Genomic DNA, 20226 nt, shown 5'->3' on the forward strand with positions numbered 1-20226 from the left:
AGGCAATTTCAGGTAATAAAGTAGCTCAGAGAGCAGATAATCCATGAGAAAAAGTCAATGAAGTATTTTCAAATATACTTACCAAATGTATGAACCCAGCTGCTGTCAGCCACGTGCTGATAAATATAGAGCACAGATTCACTAGCTTGATGGAATTACTGAAAATAAACAAACCCCAAGAACAAATAGGAACTTAGACTAGAATTTATCACACATTTTTAATATGTACCTGTATACAGCTGCATACTTCAGACTGAAAGAGTTTGTTCATCATTTCTGAAGAGAAGCAGGCTCCTTACAATACTTAATCAAAAGCCTATGCAAAATATGTATTGTCTTTTCTGAGTTCACATTTGCATAATTTAGATAGCTTGAAATAAAAATTCCAATGCATTTGAGAGCAGAAAGACAAATGGAAACCTTAGCTACATTTGCACTCATAATCAAACACATAGAAATAAATAGTGCTTTTTCACAAATAATTTGGTTGCTTCTCAGTACACTCGCCTTCTCATTTTTCATTGCTATACACCTCAGCAATGATTTACATGTAAATATTCTGCTACCCTGGAATACATCCATGCAGGTCCAATGAAATAAACTAGGCAATGCCAGTTAACATTAGCTGCTGAACACTGCATTTATACAAACAATTGACGGATGTTTTTTGAATTATTTCATTTTTCATATGCTTCTTCTATATTCATCATGCTTTTGAACCGAGACCTGCAGACACTTTAAAAATTAACAGCAAGAGGATGTTTTTGTTGCATACTCATCATCTGTTAACACTTGTATCTTGCATACATGACCACAGGGCAAGAATATTTTCCTACAGTTACAGCAAACAATTAATGAACTACTGCAGCCAATCTCTAAATGTCATGCTGCTTTTGTGAAAAAAATATGATTCCCAAATTAAATAACTTAGGGATTTTATAGTTCCTGTGTAAAGTCCTAAATAATTTTTATATTATTCTGCTTGCATGAATTCCTATGGACTTCTCTGTGGAAATTCACATGGAGCTAGAGTATTTCATTTCATACTTCACATTCACATTTTTCTAAAATAAAAAAAAAAAAAAAAAAAAAAGAGAGAGAGAGGGATTGAAACCTACCAGTCAAACTCTGCAAACTCTTTTTAGTCCCACTGAGTAGCATGTTCCCTATTGTAGCCAGAAGCGATTTTGAAGCAAGGACCTTACTCAGCTCAGCAGGAAAACAGGAAAATACCTTACTTAAAAGCTTGTGGAAGAAATATAAGTAAACCTCGCTCCCTCTCTTCTTACAAAAATCGCTATGATTTCAAAAGCTAAGAAGGATATTCAACAAATACACAAGGAACTGAAGTCCATGTATTACTGTGCCTAAATAATCTTACCCATTCACAGAATTGTATTGGAAATAGCTCTCCTTTGTTTTTGAAAACATTTCTAAGAAACAATAATGCCTCACTATTATGCCTAATGCAATACAAAGAGAATAAAAATTGGGAAAAATTCACTATCAGTGTTAGCAGTAGCAGTTTTGCAGTAAAATTAATTACCTGTTATATAACTACTTTAACTGTTATTAATTAACTGTTTATAACTACTTTAAGGACAATAATAATGCATTATTTTCTAAACAAAGTTGAGAAATTAACCTGGAAAATTAATCAGACCAGCTCCATTAAAAATATTTTTAAGAGTTACAGTTAGAGAAGTGGGCATCTTTGGGTACTAGGAAAGAAATGTGACAGATGCTATAACAAATACTGTACTCAAAAATAAGATAATACACCAGCAGTTCTGCAATTAGCATTCACCTACATCAGCACATATTCCCTGTTTCTCTATTTCTTAAGGTATGGTTGATTAAAGTCCATATTTTATTGGTGATAACAGTCAGTCAGCACAGGGCTCTAACCAATAGGTTCCTAGATTAAACAAAATCATATAAATCATGCTGACGCAAAGCTTTGTTATCAAAGACTAAATATCACCCTTCACCTGAACTTAGAACAGGAGAGGCTCCTGATACAATAATGTATCAGTTGGTCTCCACATTTTACAGTAATACAAGTAAATGACAGCAGCCATTAGGAATGACTATTTACATGAATTGTTTGGTACATTTTATTTTTGCAGATTTATTAAACATTGTACCTTATCTCTCCTCTATGAAATACTCCCTGTGTTTCTCCCAGAGTCTAAATATAGATGAATGATTAGTCACAAACATTTTCCTCCTCTTTAAGCTCTTTCCAACATCTGTGCAAAATCCCTTACTGTGAGCCCTGCCTAAGCCTCTGTAGTTTTGTTGAAAAATATTAGAAAACAGTGAAGTGTAGAGATATTTTCAACTGAACACCACACAACTCATTCTATTTCATAAAATACAGGAACAAAAAATATTGAGTAAAATACATTTAATTTCAAATTAGGGAAACTAATAGATCCTCAGCAGTGTATAGTCTTTTAATTCACTGCTGTAAAATTTTGCTTTGCCTTACTGGTTCTTTTCAAATATAATTAATAATTTTTCAGCTATTCTAATAATTATCTTTCACAACCATACTACTTTGCTAGTCTTCTCACTGCTTCTATTTTTGCATTGTTTTGCTTCTTCCTTTGGATTCCAGTGTTTGAAATGGCCCTTCTACTCATTATGCAATATATGCTCCTTTAATCCTCATATCTCAGTCACTAATTCCAGGAATAATTTTAATTTATAGGTTAGAGTAAACTTTTTTCTTTACTGGGAGGAATGAGGGAAAAAGGGACAAAATTTCTTCTCTAATTGCCCCAAATTTAAAAAACACAACAGTGCCCTCTATAGTCTATCAGTTTCTCATCTTGTCAGTAGTTACTTGTTAATAATGCTAAGCACACTGAAACACCTCTAGTCAAATTAGTTCCATATTTTTTTCATATAAACACATATCACCTCGAACAAAGAACACTTTTATCTTTTGCAGAATTTTTAAGTGTTAGGTTTTTTCCCCCATACTATCATTTCAGAGCTAGTAATGATATACTGAATTTGCTATCTCAGTTCAACAATTCAAATTCTGTCATTAATCCTTGGTCTTTATGTTCACCAACAATGATGCTGAAAATTTCATCAAAACCTTAAAAGTAGATTGCAACAAATGCTAAAATATATTAATTCTGTAAGTTTTTTAAACATCCCTGAGCAAAACAATGTTGCAGTAGCTGGTCAAAAGCATACAATACAGTATAAGAGTTTAAGGTAATAACAACAGTTTAAGGCCACTCTATGTAATTGAAATTACTGCTTGAATTTAGGGAAGTAAATTTTATTTAATTAAAAACAAATTTATTGAGACTACTAGTTTAACTGCTCTAACTCTTGCAGAATTACTAAAGATTGTCCATTAACCACAAGTGCTCAGCGTGCTGCTTTTTTTTTTTTTTTTTTTAGGAAGATTAATAATGCAGAAATAGAAACTCTAAATTAAAAAATATTTTGGTACTGTAACAGAAAAAGTGTACCCACCACATGAACCATAGTTCTTGTTTGTGATGATACTTAAGAGCATATTGAAAACATGAAAATTTCTCACTGAAGTTAGCAGTAGCAGTAATAAATGAATTTTCTAATTTTTTGCTTTCTAAAAGGTAAATTCATGTAAGACAATAAATAAAAACCAAGGCACGTACCTGGTCAAGTCAGGTGTAACTAAAAACTTTTCATAAATGACATTCTGTTCATTTGTTTTAATTTGACTCATCCATTTTATAAAATGATGTTTTGTGAACATTGATAGTATCCAAATTACTTAGTTCATTTCAGGTTATTAAGTAAGATACAAAAGAGAGCAGACATGTCTTTCTATTGAAGAACCAGGAACAGGGAGATGGAAAAAATTGTTTTGAGACACTGGCAGCTTTTAAATTAAATAAATGGTGTTATTGATGAACTGCTGGGGATTAACCAGTTGAGTAAACTGAAACAGTCATGTAAGAAAGCTTTGCTTTACAGGCTTTCTAACAATCAACATTTGAGGTTTACAGATATTTGGACATTCATATAAATAATCACAGAGATGATGATATCTAATCTAACAGTAAATTTTGTACCAGAGAAATGCTATTTAAACGAACAGGTCAATCTTGAATAACCAGCTCTGAATTCACTGAATGTGATTAATGCAGTATTTCTTCACTTATGGATCTGGAAGTTTACAAATCCACCACTCCTGAAGGGGCTTTTAGCCTTTATCCAAAATCCTTTGAGTTTATGGGGCTTCTCTATTGACTGCCATTTCTTTTGGTGAGGTTGTTCTGTGTGTTAAATGCAAAATCATTGGATATTCTAAGCCCCTGCACAAATTACTCTCCTTTACCATACTGGTAGTATTCTAAGCTACTGGACTACATCTTCACTGCACATTCTTTCATTTCTTTATTTGACAAGAACTGAATTCCTTACAGTCACACAGCTAAAGACAGGTAGTGCAAGAGTTTTACAGCAAAGAGAATAGTTTCAAGGTTAAGAGTTGAAGAAACAGCTGTTTACCATGAGCATGTACAAATCTCAAGAATCTATTTCGCCATCTCTACCAATGAACATAGCAAGTAAATGGAGTTACTTGCATATAAAAGCCCTCACACATGCATCATCAACAGGTGGAGAGAGCATAGGATTTCAGAATGGAACTGAGTTTACAGTAAGTATTGGAAGCTGGGTCCAATACTTCACCTGGGGCATTTTAGGGAATGATGAAAGGCAATGTGTCTTCAACTGCAAGGCATGGGAAGGTTCCTTTCATTTTTATTTAGTGATCTTTTGTTCAAAGTTGTGCTGCTTCTGCACAACTTTCACGTATTAATAGCCCAAAGAATCAGTGAAAGCCAGACGGTTACTTGGAGTATTTTAATTGTTCTTTGAAATAAATGCTAATGACAATGAACACAATATAAAGATAGCTCAGTGTAAAATTAATTTTTAATATATTTTTGATGTGCAGAAGGATGCTCAGTTCAAAAAAACTGAAATAGAGCCACAATGATTATTTCTCAAAATACTTTTTAACTGTCTTCTGTTGAATTAATTTTGATTTCTGTTTTTCCAAGGCAGCAGAATATGGACTGATTAGGTGGAAAGCAGCAATGTTTAATCAGTGCAGAGCTCTGTAATTCATTCTGCTTTTAATTTATCAGCACAGACTTGCCCAGATATTTCAAATGTAACAACACATCAAGTAAAATCTACTGATCACATAGCAAAAGATGCTGACACCAATAAATCATTCATCAGCAGAAAAAGGTTTAAAGAACAGATAACAAGTGTTTTTTTCCAGAAAAGAAAATCATATATTACTAGGACCACAAACCTAAGCCATTTATGTTCTGTCACCAATGCAACTAACTCAGTATGTAAGAAAAATTCTTACCTTGTTTTAAGGATATTCAGAAACTGCAAAATTTCTGAAAACTGTATCAGTCTAAGGGCTCTTAGAAACCTTAAGCCTGCAGTAAAGAAAAAAAAAGCTCTAGTAAAGAATAATTCAGATTATAACAACATTTCACTTACAATGACAGCGATCAATTAAATCAACACAGGTAGCATGCAAAATGTCAAATACCTTTGAAATGTTCTTCCATATTTAAAGATTCCAAGGTCCTTACCAGTTTTTTTCAAATGGTTTTAAACTTATTTCCTTAATAACTGAAGTATCCTACCAGAAAGCCTTAGTTTATGTAGGAAGCCATGGGAGGAGACATACAGGCTGAAAGCTAGGGGGAAAAAACCTCACTGAGGTTCTGTTGGTAGTTCTAGTGCACATGTCCTTCTCTTCCAGGCTGACAAAGACACACACAGATCTGAAACTCCTCAGTCGTCCCAGCTCCCACATTGCTTAGTGAAAAATAAGAGATTATGGGCAAGAGATCTGATAACCTGGATGAAGTAGACTGTGTATATGCCTGATTAAATTGGTAAGTCTTAATGACGTAAAATCTTTTATTGTAATAATGCTCCCAATCTCTACCCTAATTTCAAAAAACCCAAGCAGGAGAACAGAGAAACAACACATTCACTCTTAAAAATGACAAATATACTATAATTCTTTCTATCAGACTATAAGAATAGATTGCACTTTGGCTATTAAAGAAGTAACTGGTTTTACAATGAAATAACATTTTTGTGTTGAAATCAGGTTGCATGAACAGCAATTCCCAGACAACTACAAAGCCAGCGAGACATACACGGAGAGAGTGTGCGCAAGAGAAAATACTATAGAAGATTAAAGGCTTAAATTATTAAAAGAGACTTATGCTGATAGTAAATAATTTGGCTGCAGATATTTGGCATATGAATAAAAGTACACTGTGTATTATACACATGCACAGCTCATAAAATTAAAATAAGGCTTTGAGGATAATTTTTATTGGACAGTACAGCCAGGAGTTATATAAAAGTTGTGTAACGTGGTATTGCAACTGTAACAGTTAGGTCCAGGCCAGCTTCTTCTCCTATATCCTCTTTATTGACATTTGTTTTACCCAATTCCAGTGCTATAAACCACATTTTATTTCTAGAAACTTAAGGAAAGACTGGATCTGGCAAACATATAAACCTGGTCACAACTTTCATCATCTCAGTGGAGTTGACAGGTTCCCCTCAAGAGCCAAGATGCATGTGGCGAGATGTGTTTAAATCAAGGCTTTATTTCCACAGTATTCTTGGAAAGTTGTTAAATAAAATTTTTGCTCTTGCTAAGGCTCATAAGTAGCCTTAATAAGGCTCATAAGTACCCTGAATAAAGTAGAAAATCACTCCTGTCTATTACATGGATATAAATTTTCTTTTTAATTACTGACTGTAGGGAACTCTGAAGATTAATCACAACTGGAAAACTGGGTTTGGGGATCTAGATGAAAAGCAATAAAATGTTGCTTAATAATTATAAACTTCAGATCTGTTTGCAGTTAGAGGATGATCATTTTGGATCATAGTGCTGAAAACCGTGAGAGACATGTCCTTCTGCTACTCCTGTCCAAAGAGGTGTGGCTGGACAGGGATGGAAAGGACCCTAAACTTTCTCATCTCTGTTCCATCCAGCTACCTCCCTCACTTCACTCCCTAAGAACTTTTTGAAAAATGGCTGGTGGAGGAAAAAGCCTTCTGTTCAATTGCTTTGCATTGCATCTGAAGTTAATGAGGTGCCCAAGTTACCCATTGCAATGTTTCAAAAAGAAGCCTGAGAAACATCAAAGTTAGCAACAAAACCTCTATCTCCAAATTCTTACAATCTTAGATGTATTTCAGTTGCTGAGACATCAAATAATAGAACAAAAAGATTATGGCTTCAATGTATTTTTTGTGAAAGAAGAAAAATCATTATTAAGTACTGCATTTGCTACAGCCTACACTATTTAAAGATTTCCCTTCAGAGAATAGAATTAAGAAAAAAAAAAAAAAAGTGGAGAGTTTACGTTTACTTGAACTACAAATAGAACTGGCCTGTAATTGTAAAAGGTTACAATCACCTTGTAACTTCTGTATCTTGTCTAGGACATTACTTGTGGGGCTGTGTTTTATAGCTGAAGGAATTATGACACAGAAAGGATCAAATTTTGACCTTCAGAAACCTGTGTATTACCTGCTTTGTGTGGTTCAAATAAGAAGATAAAAATGAAATTAAAATCACAGTTTTCCTTATCATGATAGCAAATGAATTCTTTCCAGTATTCTACGCTTTTCAAGACCCAAACAGATCCATTATTAGATTCCCATATGCATGCCATTTTATATGATTTTCATAGAATCACAGAATAGTTTGGGTTGGAAGGGGCCTTTAAAGGTAATCTAGTCCAACCCCCCTGCACTGAGCAGGGATGTCTTCAACTAGATTCAGGTTGCTTAGAGCCCCGTCCAACCTGACCTTGAATGTTTCCAGAGATGGCACATCTACCATTTCTCTGGGCAACCTGTTCCACTGTTTCACCATGCTCAATATAGAAAATTTCTTCCTTATATCTAGTCTAAGTCTACCCTTTTTTTACTTTAAAACCATTGTCCCTCGTCCTATTGCAACAGGTCCTACTAAAGAACTTGTCCCCATCTTTCTTATAGGCCCCCTTTAAGTACTGAAAGGTTGCAATAAGGTCTCCCTGGAGCCTTCTCTTCTCCAGGCTAAACAACCCCAATTCTCTCAGACTGTCTTCACAGGAGAGGTGTTGCATCCCTCTGATCATTTTTGTGGCCCTTCTCTGGACCTGCTCCAACAGGTCCATGTCTTTCCTGTGCTCAGGACTCCAGAGCTGGATGCAGTACTCCAGGTAAGGTCTCAGAAGAGCAGAGGGGCAGAATCACCTCCCCCGACCTGCTGGCCATGCTTCTTTTGATGCAGCCCAGGATACGGTTGGCTTTCTGGGCTGCGAGCTCACATTGCCAGCTCACATCCAGCTTTTCATTCACCAGTATCCCTAAGTCCTTCTTGGCAGGGCAGCTCTCAATCCCTTCATCCCCCAGCCTGTCTTGATACCTGGGGTTGCCCTGACCCAGGTGCAGGACCTTGCACTTGGCCTTGTTGAACCTCATGAGGTTCACATGGGCCCACTTCTTGAGCCTGTCCAGGCCCCTCTGGATGGCACCCGGTCCCTAAGGCATGCCAACCGCACCACTCAGCTTGGAGTCATCTGCAAACTTGCTGAGGGTGCACTCGATCCCACTGTCTATGTTGTTGATGAAGACATTAAACAGTACTTGTCCCAATATTGACCCCTGGGGGACATCACTTGTCACCGATCTCCATCTGGACATTGAGCTGTTGACCACTATCCTCTGGATGCAACCATCCAACCATGTCCTCATCCACCAAACAGTCCACCCATCAAACCCATATCTTTCCAATTTAGAGACAAGGATGTTGTGGGGGACCATGTCAAAAGCCTTACAGAAGTCCAGATAGACAACATCCATAGCTCTTCCCTTGTCCACTGATGTAGTCACTCCATCATAGAAGGCCGCTACATTGGTCAGGCAGGACTTGCCCTTGGTGCAGCCACGCTGGCTGTCTTGAATCACCTCCCTGTCCTCCGTGTGCCCTAGCGTAGCTGCTAGGAGGATCTGTTCCATGATCTTCCCAGGCACAGAGATGAGGCTGACAGATCGCTAGTTCCCAGGGTCCTCCTTTCTACCCTTTTTAAAAATGGGTGCAATGTTTGCCTTTTTCCAGTCACTAGGGACTTCACCTGACTGCAAAGAGATGGGTATTCCAGAATAGTGTAAAAAAGAAATCTGAAAAGTGATCTGAACAAAACACATAAAAGGACTGGACAATGTCAGGGCTGCAGCTGGTAGGTTTGAGTAACCTTGTTTCCAGGTACTCACAGTATCTTGCTCTCAGGGGCTGAGCATACAACCATCAGTTCGTTCAGTGTTTGCAAGTGAAACCCACTACACCTGCAGTGTTTACTCCCCATTAACACTATTAACACAATGAGTCGGTCAGCCAAAACAACTCTACATAGTAGGGACAAATTACACTGTACAATGCACCAGTATGCATACCTTCCTGGTAGCTTATACCATGCAAAGACTTTGTGTCGTCTGTTGGCAGCATCCACTAATACTAGCTGAACTGAAACAAGGGAGAAAGGAGAATTCCCATTCTTGAACAGTTGTTTCTAAAGCTTGACTGTAAAAGAGATAAGACGTGCTGTCTTTGAACGAATCTGTTTGGCACTCTAAAACATTTAATAGCATTGACTACTTGACCCTCTAGTAAATTATGTGCATTTTGAAAGACTGCAGGTAATTCAGAGGTTTCAGCCTTATTCTTCAAATAGACTACAAAAAGCTGCTGCTGAGAATAAATTGTAAGCATAAAACTCAGATGAAATGAGTTTGCCCCTAAATGTATGATTATTTATATCACCTTGAACTTAGCAAGGGGATGAGGAATCAACTGAATAATTCCCAGAGGAAAAGTCCAAATAGCACTTCATTCTGGTACTGGTATTAATGACATGCAGAAGTGTGCTTGCTATCATACATGCATCCGTAAACTGATGACACAGCAATCCTCACAGCAATAACCTTCTTGCAATGACACTGTTGTAAAACTGAAAATGGCCTAAATTATTCAGTAGGTAGCTTACTATGAATCCACATAAGATCAAAATTAAAACAAGTTAAATAGAAAAGATTTTGATGGATTTAACTCAAGGGTAATTATTGACACAAAATGTCTGTAAAAAAATAGCCTGTCTCTGAAAACTAATCACATGTAAACAGTAACAAAATACCCCATGCTATGCTCTCCCCATTTTCAAATCAAATTTGACTCACAGCTGTTATCTCTTTCAGACCCACCAACTCACCAAGAATAGAAATTTTTGATGTTTTTTTATGTATCAAGAACAGTAAGCAAAATTCTATAATAGGACCACTAACAAAAATTCCCATTTTCCCCAAGATATCTCAGCTACATATATGAATGTGTACATCTCTCTTTCCTTAGAAATATTTGGGAATGTATTTTATACATGTGGGGAAGAATAATTTCTTTTAATATGAAGTAACTACAAAACTGTTTTACATTTAAATGATACAATCAATACTTGAGATAGGGTAGGCTTCTTATGTATTACAGTAAAGTCTATTCTAATTTTCCACACTTCATAGGATCCTGCCTGCTAAAGTTAATTGCAAACTGCTGAATGGAATGCTCAGGAAGTACTTGCTGTTTTGGCTCCATCATGTCACTTACCTTCTTCGTGGCAAGAGGTTTTATATCAGAATTTTCTTAGGGGATCTGACTGGAATAAGATATAATATTCTACACTAAAATTTATAGAAAAAATAAGTATAAAAAGATTTAATTTACCTAGAAAATCTATCTAATCACAGGAAAAATATACAGATAAAATGAAGTGCTTCTTCAGTTTGTCAGTCTTCTGCTTCTAAATGGATGACCAAACTATGCTTCTGAGCTGGAGTTTATTTCAGCTGCAATGCCCAGGATAAAGCTAAGACATTCATAGATTTCTAGACCAGAAAAAACTTTTATGATTATCAAACCAGATTCCTTTAACAATATGAGACAAAGTATTTTAGTCAATAGTTTCTGCCTCTAGTAAAATAATTCGAGTCGTAGGTATGATGATTCAAATGAACCTCTGTGTATACCACAGGTTTATTTTCTTACTGTGAAAATATTTCTTTAGCTACCTGTGTTGCCTGTACAGCTAACAGACCATCTTCAAAGTATACTCAAAATGTAAAATATGTGTGTAATATGTTCTGTTATTTTTACTAGGTAATTTCCTAGATAACACGTGTGGTTTAATTTTATTTCAGATTCTGAGTGTTCAACCTGGAACCTGTAAAACAAAAACCCAACAAAAAAGACCACAAGAACCACACCTGACTCCCAGAGAGCAAATGCCTACCCCTCCTGATATTCTTCTATACACTGAATTTAGATAGAAAAATTACACACATCTTCCAGGCCAATTTTGAAGGGTCACTAAGAGAGGCCAAATACCACCCAAAAACCTGAAATCAGTGTAAAATATTACAGAAATCAATGATATGTGCAATAGGTAACAATATACTATGTTAAAATACTGGGCTAGATCTCAAATACAACAGGAGTATTTTTATTCATTTCACTACATACTTGTTCAGTTCTGTGAGGTGAGGTGCAAATACTCTCCAGCTATCACTTTCTGACTCTTTACTAATGACCCAGTAAAACGGATGCTTTAGACCAGAACAGTGATATAAACATGACCAATAAACTATGTGCCAGTAGTAATGCAATTACAGGAGAAAATTATTTTCTCTATAAAGTTTACAGCAAAACAAACAACATTATTTTAAGCTTTATTTGACTTTGAAGTCTTACAGGTGCTGAAATATGGTATTTTCCTGCCTGTCAGACAGTCTTGCAGTCTCTCTGCTGAACTGATGCTTTCCACTGGATTAATACACAGCAGCAATCAGGATTACCCATGGGTTACAAACCCCCAAAAAAAGGAAATTTATGATTTTAAATCTATAAAGAGGAAGAGAAGGAAATCACAACTAAACTTGTGTGTCTTTAGCAAGATTCTAAAAAACAGAAACAGGAATTAGGATGTTTCTTCATTCAACATGAGAGGTCAATCTACCAGAACAGCATCAAGCATTACATTATTTCTCATCAATGAGACACATAATCCCTTTCTTATTGCCATATATTGCTTTTTCTTGCTTATTGACAATAGCATATACAAAATATTGGTATAAGGATTCAATACACAGAGATTCTATATACCATTTGAATTCCTGACAAACCATTCACCCATTCATCAGAATGGTATCTTCATCAAACCTATCAATGGCTACTTCTACCCTGAATTTCATTAAGATTGTATGGTTTACTGAAAACTGAACAAACCAGAATCTATATTTAGGAAATCAGAACTTTTTCTGAGACACATATAATGGAGGGGTAATTTTTAGGATGCAAAATAATCCTATCCTGAATGCCTTCACACAGCACAGCAGAGCAACCTCAGATTCCATGCTCTGTATATAGGTTTGAAAATGAAAGCTCAAAGAACAAGACAAGAAGAAATAGCATGGGAGGAAAAGAATCTGCTATTCCTTGGAAGCAACACAGCCAAAATATTTTGATGCATTTCCCTGCCTCTGTTATGCAAGTGTACAAGCAGGGAAAACAGCCCACAGCATGAAAAAAATCAATACCCTATGAACCAGAACAGTGAAACTCCATCAAGTTCAGAATCTACATAGGTTGTATAGTAATTGCTTTCAAACAATGTTGTATCAAAGACTTGTCAATAAATCTCTCTGCTGCATGTCTTTAACTTACTTTTACACCTGTTAAGATAATGACAGCAGTTTTAAAAATAATTTCTTAATAACTCCACCACTGCAGAATTCTACATTCCATCCTTCAGTAAAGAGTGGATTACTTGATTCTAGGTGAACACTGAACCCCTTTGATGAGGGAGATATGAGCACATTAAAGCATGTGTGTTTGGGAAGGAATTTTTCCTAGAAAGAAACTGAAATACTGCAGTGTTATTTTGAAGTTGAAAAATTAAATATAATGTCTTTTTAGAAGAGAACAACACTAGCACCAGAGACAGAAACACAAACTACAGCTCTGAAGAAAATTTTAGAGTCAGACCTTACCCCAGTATGAGCCGACCCTATAACAAGACACCAGAGAGTTTCGAAAAGTATGTTGTTCTTCCTTTTCAGGGATATTATGTCCAGCTTTGACACGATATCCATTTTGGAACAATTCTCCAAGAGATTTTTTACGCCGTCTAGTACTTTTATAAGTTTCTGTATGCGTGCCCCCAGAAGTGTTGTGGTAGACTAAAATCTTGCTGGAAATCATGACTGTGTATCTTCAGCTTCAGGAGCACTGCACATAAGTATTGGGGTCCAGTCTTCAGTCACAGCATCCACTAATGGTGAAGTTAGTCATATATTTACCTTTCTTTTTTGCTAATTCAGTATCAACACGGAGAGACAGTTCAGAGTTCTTCCTTTAACAGAACTCTTTGGAAGCAGATTTATTTAACTGGACACAGGATAATGCAAAGTTCCCCTTTACATATTGTTACCAAAAGAGAATTCAGTATAATCTAGTCCATTTCTGTTAGCATGAAACAAACAATTAATTCAAATACAAAACTCAGCCTCACAAAACAGACTAAGAGTATCACAGACTGGATGGACAAAACAAATCACAGAAGCAGGCAGGCAGTGCAGATGCTTCTCTGATCCATGATGTATTAGAGCTTAAAAGCCATCTTCTATCTGGATATTACCACATAAGCTTCTTTCAGATACACCAAAGAACCACACCCATTGATCCAAAACCCAAAACGTGATGCTGATCACTTGGAATGAACACGTACTCTTATAAAGAGTTTAGTTCTTTTAGTTCATTTACATAAAGGGAATTGTTTAGTGTGTATTATTTTCTTTGGCAACTTTGCATATCTGTCTTCCAGCTGAAGCTAGTATGCAGAAGGCAGACGTCACGTAATCAGTCAACTCTTACAGGATTTATCCCAGATGAAATAAAAAAAACCAGACAAACACAACCCTTCATCTAATCCCAGTTAATGACAGCTATATTACTGAAGGAAAAAAAAAGAAAAAGGCAATTTAGCCATCAAGCAAAAGCACAAAGAATAGAGTGCATTAGTTCTCTCAAGCAGACTCGCTCTGTGATTACTCATAAGACTGGATTTTTGTTCAGTCAGCTACCATCTCATTCAATTAGAAAAAGCTCTTTAAAATAAAATGTAAATGTGAGATACTACTTTCCATGATATACGATAGTCAACTTTCCTGCTTTGAGCATAACATACAAACTTCATCTTGAAAAAGCTATCTTCATTTCGAGGAATATGCTTATCATTCCTATTTTTTGTCCCCAGAGGAGCCACAAAGATGTATATGCCAAAAATAGATCAATGCCATCTGGAGTACAATGCAAAGCAGACACAAAAATAGACTGCACCATGTGCTTATAGGAAATGTACAGGATCTTAAAGCATTTTGGAAAAGTTATTAAAGGGTGACAATGCCAAATATAGAAATGGGGAGAACAGTACATACAAATTTCAAATTGCCAAGTAATATGCAGAGAGTGAACCAGAGGCAAACCACTTCTGTGACTCCTTTACTTTGTAACCTATACACTATGTTCTTACAAACAACCTGGTCAAGTTCCCACTGGTCATAATAGTAAAGTTCCACTAAGTCTAGTGGGAATAGTTTTTGATTCTTTACATATGCATGCAGACATATAAATAATATACCTGTGAGCACTTGAATCATTCCTCTCAAATTGGAAAGATTTGAACAAGGTAATACTTACCTGTGTTACTAATCACATCTTGTACGGCTCAAACTGAAAGAACGTCCTACTTACTTTTTACTATATAAGGCACACTATCTTTCTTTTTGTATTTAATCTTGAATAATATTATAATATTGGTATTATCCAATTTTAAACGTATCATTAATGTACTTTGTACTTAGTACAGCAAATGTTTGGGTGTAGAAACCATTTCACCTTGCAAGACTGGAACATCTCTAAAGGAAAACAGTAGCCAAGTAATAAATAGCAAGAGCCAAGCTGTTTAGTTTACATAACCTATATTTTGGTTTTAGTAATTTGACAGTATTCCTTTAGCTCTCTCAGCTCCTTGGCATAGCCAGATTTTTATCAGTTTTTCTCTCTTTTTCTGTCAGTGCTCTGCTAAATCTGTTGCATACATAAAAATCTGAAAACATGAATTAAATGACAAAAACTGGAAATAAATCTAAAATAAACCTGTACCACAAGTTAAACAAATATGAATCTAAATTCCAGCAGCAGCAAGATGATGACATATTGTGCTGAGAAGCACTGTGCAGCATCACAGAGCCACACAAAGATGTTTGTAGTACTTTCCCGTGCAGATGTTTCTGCTTTCCAATGGAATGTTTTTTAGCATTTTGTTCTACAACCTGATTACTCATGAGGGCTTACTGTTTTCAGTGAGAGTACAGTTCTTTACCATCTACATTATCTATTACTTGGCCAAATTTTTCATATTATATATAAAATCAGATTACAGAAAATTGTTCTCTATAGGTTATATTATTTTTTTCTTCAGTTGTCAAGAAAACTACCTTTTAGATATCCCGTTTTCTAGCTCAGATGAGCATCTGAGTGAAAGTCTGAAGTCCAATTAAGCAGATGAAGATGATGCCATTAGGAAAATAGCACTGTTCCCAGTGTTCCTGTACTTTTTCCTACCCCTGTGAGGGACAGAACTGACAGTCTCCTGGTCTGAGGTAGACTTAAAACTCCTAAACTCTGTGTTATCAGAAACACTGGAGATGCGTGCAGTCTGCTCTGAAGTATTTACTCCAAACTAATTAATATCCATTCTGTTCTAAAGAGCTCTAGGATGACTTGTTAAAACCTATTGTACCTTCAATGACCCCAAGCTACTTAAAGTATGCTACAACTGAAGTTTTCCATATTTTCAACAGAAGCCTATCCCTGGAGCATATCACTCAATGACCCTCCCTGAACTTGCCATAAAAATGGACTGATGCACTTGTGGAAGCATTGCTACAATTAAATGTTAACTTGCTTTCAAGTTCCATCCAAATGTGAAACTATTAATCTCAAATATGCAGAAGAAGAAAGCAAGACTTCTCAGCAGCTGAGCTCCGCTTTACCTTTGGCTATGCAGGAACTAGGTGCTTGCTGTATCATCTTGCAAGAGGGCAAGGGAAGAATAGATCTTTGGCATAGACAACCAATGTATTGGGTAGAAGTGGGTATCAAATTATTGCTCTCTGAAGCACAGGTTAGACAGGGATGACTGATTTGCTGTGCTTTTGTAGGATACTATCTGCTTACAATTGTGCCCAAAACCACAATCTAGAAAAAACTTAAAACACAAGGAAACCTGCCAAGGAGAAACCCGCTGCAGAGAAAAATAACTTTGTTATATCCAGTGACCATTCTCTCCTTGAAAATTACTTTTTAATTTATTTTACAGTAAGGCAATGCAGAATGTTCCACGTCATCTTTCCTCTCAGGTTGCTACTTCTGAAACTACAGTGTAAAAGCCATAGTTCTACAAGAAATGGCCCATAAAATTTTCATTGGTCCTATTTCAAAAAGGGTAAAAGTATTATTCATAGAAAAAAAAAAAACCCTGGTGTGTCCGAATACAAAAACTATACAGGTTGGCCAGCAACTACTTTTTGGTACAGCTTTGAAGCATTGTCTATGGGTTATGACAAAAACATAACAATCTAATGTTAGTTCTGCCAAGCACTTACTGCTCATTAATCTCACTAAATGATTTAGAAGGTCAATTTACAACCCAAACTTGAGTTCCTGAAGAAATACGTGTAGTTGCATTATTTAGCTTTTTATCTCCCAGTCTCAAAGTCTTAAGATATTAAAACATTTTCAGAAAGCTTTACAGAAGCAATAACAAAAACAGTCACTAGATATGTAAATACTAACTTTCTGCTTTATACCACTTCAGGCAATGTAAGACAAGCAGAGATATACCCAGTAACGAATGAATAGCAGATCTCTACATAAAATCAGAGTGTATTATCTTGTAAGCATCATATTTTATAAAGGAAGTATTATCCCACCAAACTGATAGTGGTGCCATTTTTAACGAAAGGCTGAAAGCATGAAGGGAAGAATAAAGAATATTCATACTTACCTTATGGAAAAAAAGAGCTAGGGAGAAAAGGAATTTATTCATCTCATTTTTCTTTTTTTTTTTATCATACAGTTGTGTAATCCTTTCTAGATACCGAAGTCCACATTCAAAAAGGATGCAAAATATGTCTTTTTAATTCTTTGATTTTTGGAGAATAAATTAATTGGACACTTCACTGATGATGCTACTAAAATCAAGATGACCCTTGAAATAAGAGGTTACACCTCAGCAAGCTAACCTTGCAGAGAGGTGGCACTGAAGGTTGGAAACTTGGGGTTTGTTTTTTAAAGTGCCCTTTACAACTCAGTGTAAAGTAGTTTCACTTCCTGAAGAATGAAGTTAGCATCTTGTATAATTTTCCCTGGCATTCATGAGGAACAAATTGCAGTCAAATCAGGAATATGCTATAATCACAGACTGTAACCATGGGGCAGGACAAATGATAAGAACAAAGACAAAGGAAGGACAAAGGCCAGATCTAAAGCCTGACTCATGCTGCAGGACGGTGGTTTAAAAAAAGACTTGCAGCTCTGACTGTCTTTGCTGCTGTGAGTCACAAGGCACGGGCCATAACTTGAAAAGGAGTCAAATGTTTCAGTTCTAATCAACTGGTATGATATAAAGCATCCTAGCCATTGAACCTTCTTTAGCCTTTGAATTGCACAAAGAAAATATTTAAATAATGGATATGAGCAGATACATATATTAATTATGAAAAACCAGTTATGAAAATGATACACCACAAAATTCTATATGTGATTATGATCCAAGTGCAAAAAAAAAAAAAATAAAAAAAAAAAACATTTTCTGACCAGAATGGTGCCAAACTTCATAAAATATTTATGCCTGCCCAAGAGAAGTGATGCCCCTTTACTCAGTGTAGAGAATGACTCTGTGCACATGGTGTAAATTTATATTGTAATAACAACAAACAGAGTATTTCATACCAGCTGTTGGATTAAGAATTTAGGCATAAAATTTCATAGAAATTGAAGATTATGGTGTTTTAACTGCTTTTTTAAAACAAGGCTGTCATGTAGGTCCATACACCACTTATCAGTATCCTTTATTTCACCCCATGCCAGTACTAAAAAAATAGTCTTTACCTGTTCAGTATTGTATCATGTTTAAATACAAAGTCTGAGAACTGCAAGTGTCAATTCAGCACTAAGGCTGAATCAAGAATAAATCCAGTAAAGGGAGTAGCATTTAAAATTCCTCTCTTCAAATTCATGTTAGACAGAAAATTTGTCTGTGATCTGCCTATTGAGAAGCAAATTCTCAGGGAGTTTCAAGTGCACACAAATGCTTGCATTAATAGGCCAATGTTACCAAATCACTAAGAACACATAAGGAAAATTTCTGTGCACTATCAGAGTAGATTAGAACCACTGCCTAGAAAAGTAGGTGTCTAATGTTTTCCTAGAAGATGCTGTTCCTCCAAATCTATGTATCATGTTATTTTCCACTGAATGCAACACATTTCTTACACAATCTGCGCAGCATGCAAACGTATATAATTTTCTTTAGATTAATTTCCTAGGTAAAAGCGAGCATGAGAGAATCCAGATGAACCTATCTTGGTTTGTTTTTATTTTTTAGATGTCTCTGCTTTTTTTCTGCTTTTTATGCTTTGCCCACAATAGAAAGGGAAGTGAAACAATGCAGAAGAATCCAAACTCAGTGTTAATATGGAATTTAAAAGAAAATAAAAGCTGGGATCACACTATTTTCTTTACAAATTATCCCATCTCATTTGAATTTATACTTGCAGTATTTTACATGTAGAGACTCAGATGTTCATTGACAGCCACACCATCATGATATATATTGCCTGCCAACTAACCACTATAAAAATAACTTTTTCTTAAGAGTTAGCATTCTCATAATCACATACCTAGCCATTACTAAACACTTCATTAACTATGGTTTAATAAGTACCTAAGTTTTAAATAATTAAATTATATAAAAATTATATATCTACAATAAAAATTTTAATAACAATTATCTTGATTTATTTTATTACATACATATTTAATCACTTAAGTACATAATTTAAAAGTGAGCTTCTAAATAACATCATATCTATTACCTACAGCAGCCTTTATGTAACAGAACATTAGTATGAACCCGTGTAGGATTTAGAATTTCAATAATAGATATGGAAGTTGGATGTCGAATAGGAAAGGGTCGCAAAGGTTGAATTTTGAAAAAAGAATAAATACAAAGGTTGTAAAAGGCATTCAAATCATATTAGAATTTTATATTTATCCCACTGTAATTATTTCTTCTTCTGTCCCAAGGCGGAAAAGTCATTACATCCTTGAACTTCACTGACTCACTTGACTTACCTCAGAGAAAAGCATCCCAGATCAGAATTAAGTAAAAGTGAGCAAACTGATATAATGTGAATATAGTATTCACTCTGACATCAGCACACAGTGTCAGTGCCATACTTGGCCACTAACATTACAGCTAGCTCTTAGCAATAAAACACCTTTCTGCTAGGCTATGGAGGTAGGCATCCACATCTCCTAAGTCTAGCATCAACTGAAATTATTCTAAATCTTCAAGCACAGGACAGTTTGAACGACCAAGGGGCTGCAGTGTGGATGAATGAGACTGGCATTAACTGCTGAATGCACAGTGGTTGGAAAGGAACCAGTCTGTCTCTGTAGTGCAGCATGAGCACACCTGTACAAACACTCCTACAGTTCTGAAGGAAAATGTTCCACACAGTAAGGGGTTAATCAAAGAAAAACATAACCACCAATTAGGAAGACAATAAAGCTGATAGATAATTTATACTGAGCAGCAGAGTAAGTAGGTGATAATGGAGAAATAACCACTGGAGAGTTTTTAGTACCTCAGAAATCTCATAATGCAGTAGACTAAACCATTTTGCTCTCAATCATCTTTGCTTATGAGGGACTACAACATGTTCCTTTTGATTATGCAGATTATTGTCTCCAGATATCCTGAC

The 20226-nt window shown here is 35.7% G+C and overlaps 1 protein-coding gene across 14 annotated transcripts in view; it reads right to left on the reverse strand.

Annotated features, from left to right (window-relative positions):
* KCNMA1 (potassium large conductance calcium-activated channel, subfamily M, alpha member 1) overlaps positions 1 to 20226 on the reverse strand; it is a 523274-nt gene that overhangs the window by 172178 nt on the left and 330870 nt on the right. For all 14 annotated transcript variants that reach the window (XM_010567822.1, XM_010567820.1, XM_010567818.1 and 11 more), the window contains exons 6-7: positions 5402 to 5477; positions 83 to 158 (exon numbers count right to left, since the gene is read on the reverse strand). In XM_010567822.1, coding sequence (XP_010566124.1) covers positions 83 to 158; positions 5402 to 5477 — 152 coding nt within the window. The remainder of the gene's footprint in view (positions 1 to 82; positions 159 to 5401; positions 5478 to 20226) is intronic.

Source organism: Haliaeetus leucocephalus, unplaced genomic scaffold (assembly GCF_000737465.1).
Source record: "Haliaeetus leucocephalus isolate CR32 unplaced genomic scaffold, Haliaeetus_leucocephalus-4.0 Scaffold229, whole genome shotgun sequence".
Taxonomy (NCBI): domain Eukaryota; kingdom Metazoa; phylum Chordata; class Aves; order Accipitriformes; family Accipitridae; genus Haliaeetus; species Haliaeetus leucocephalus.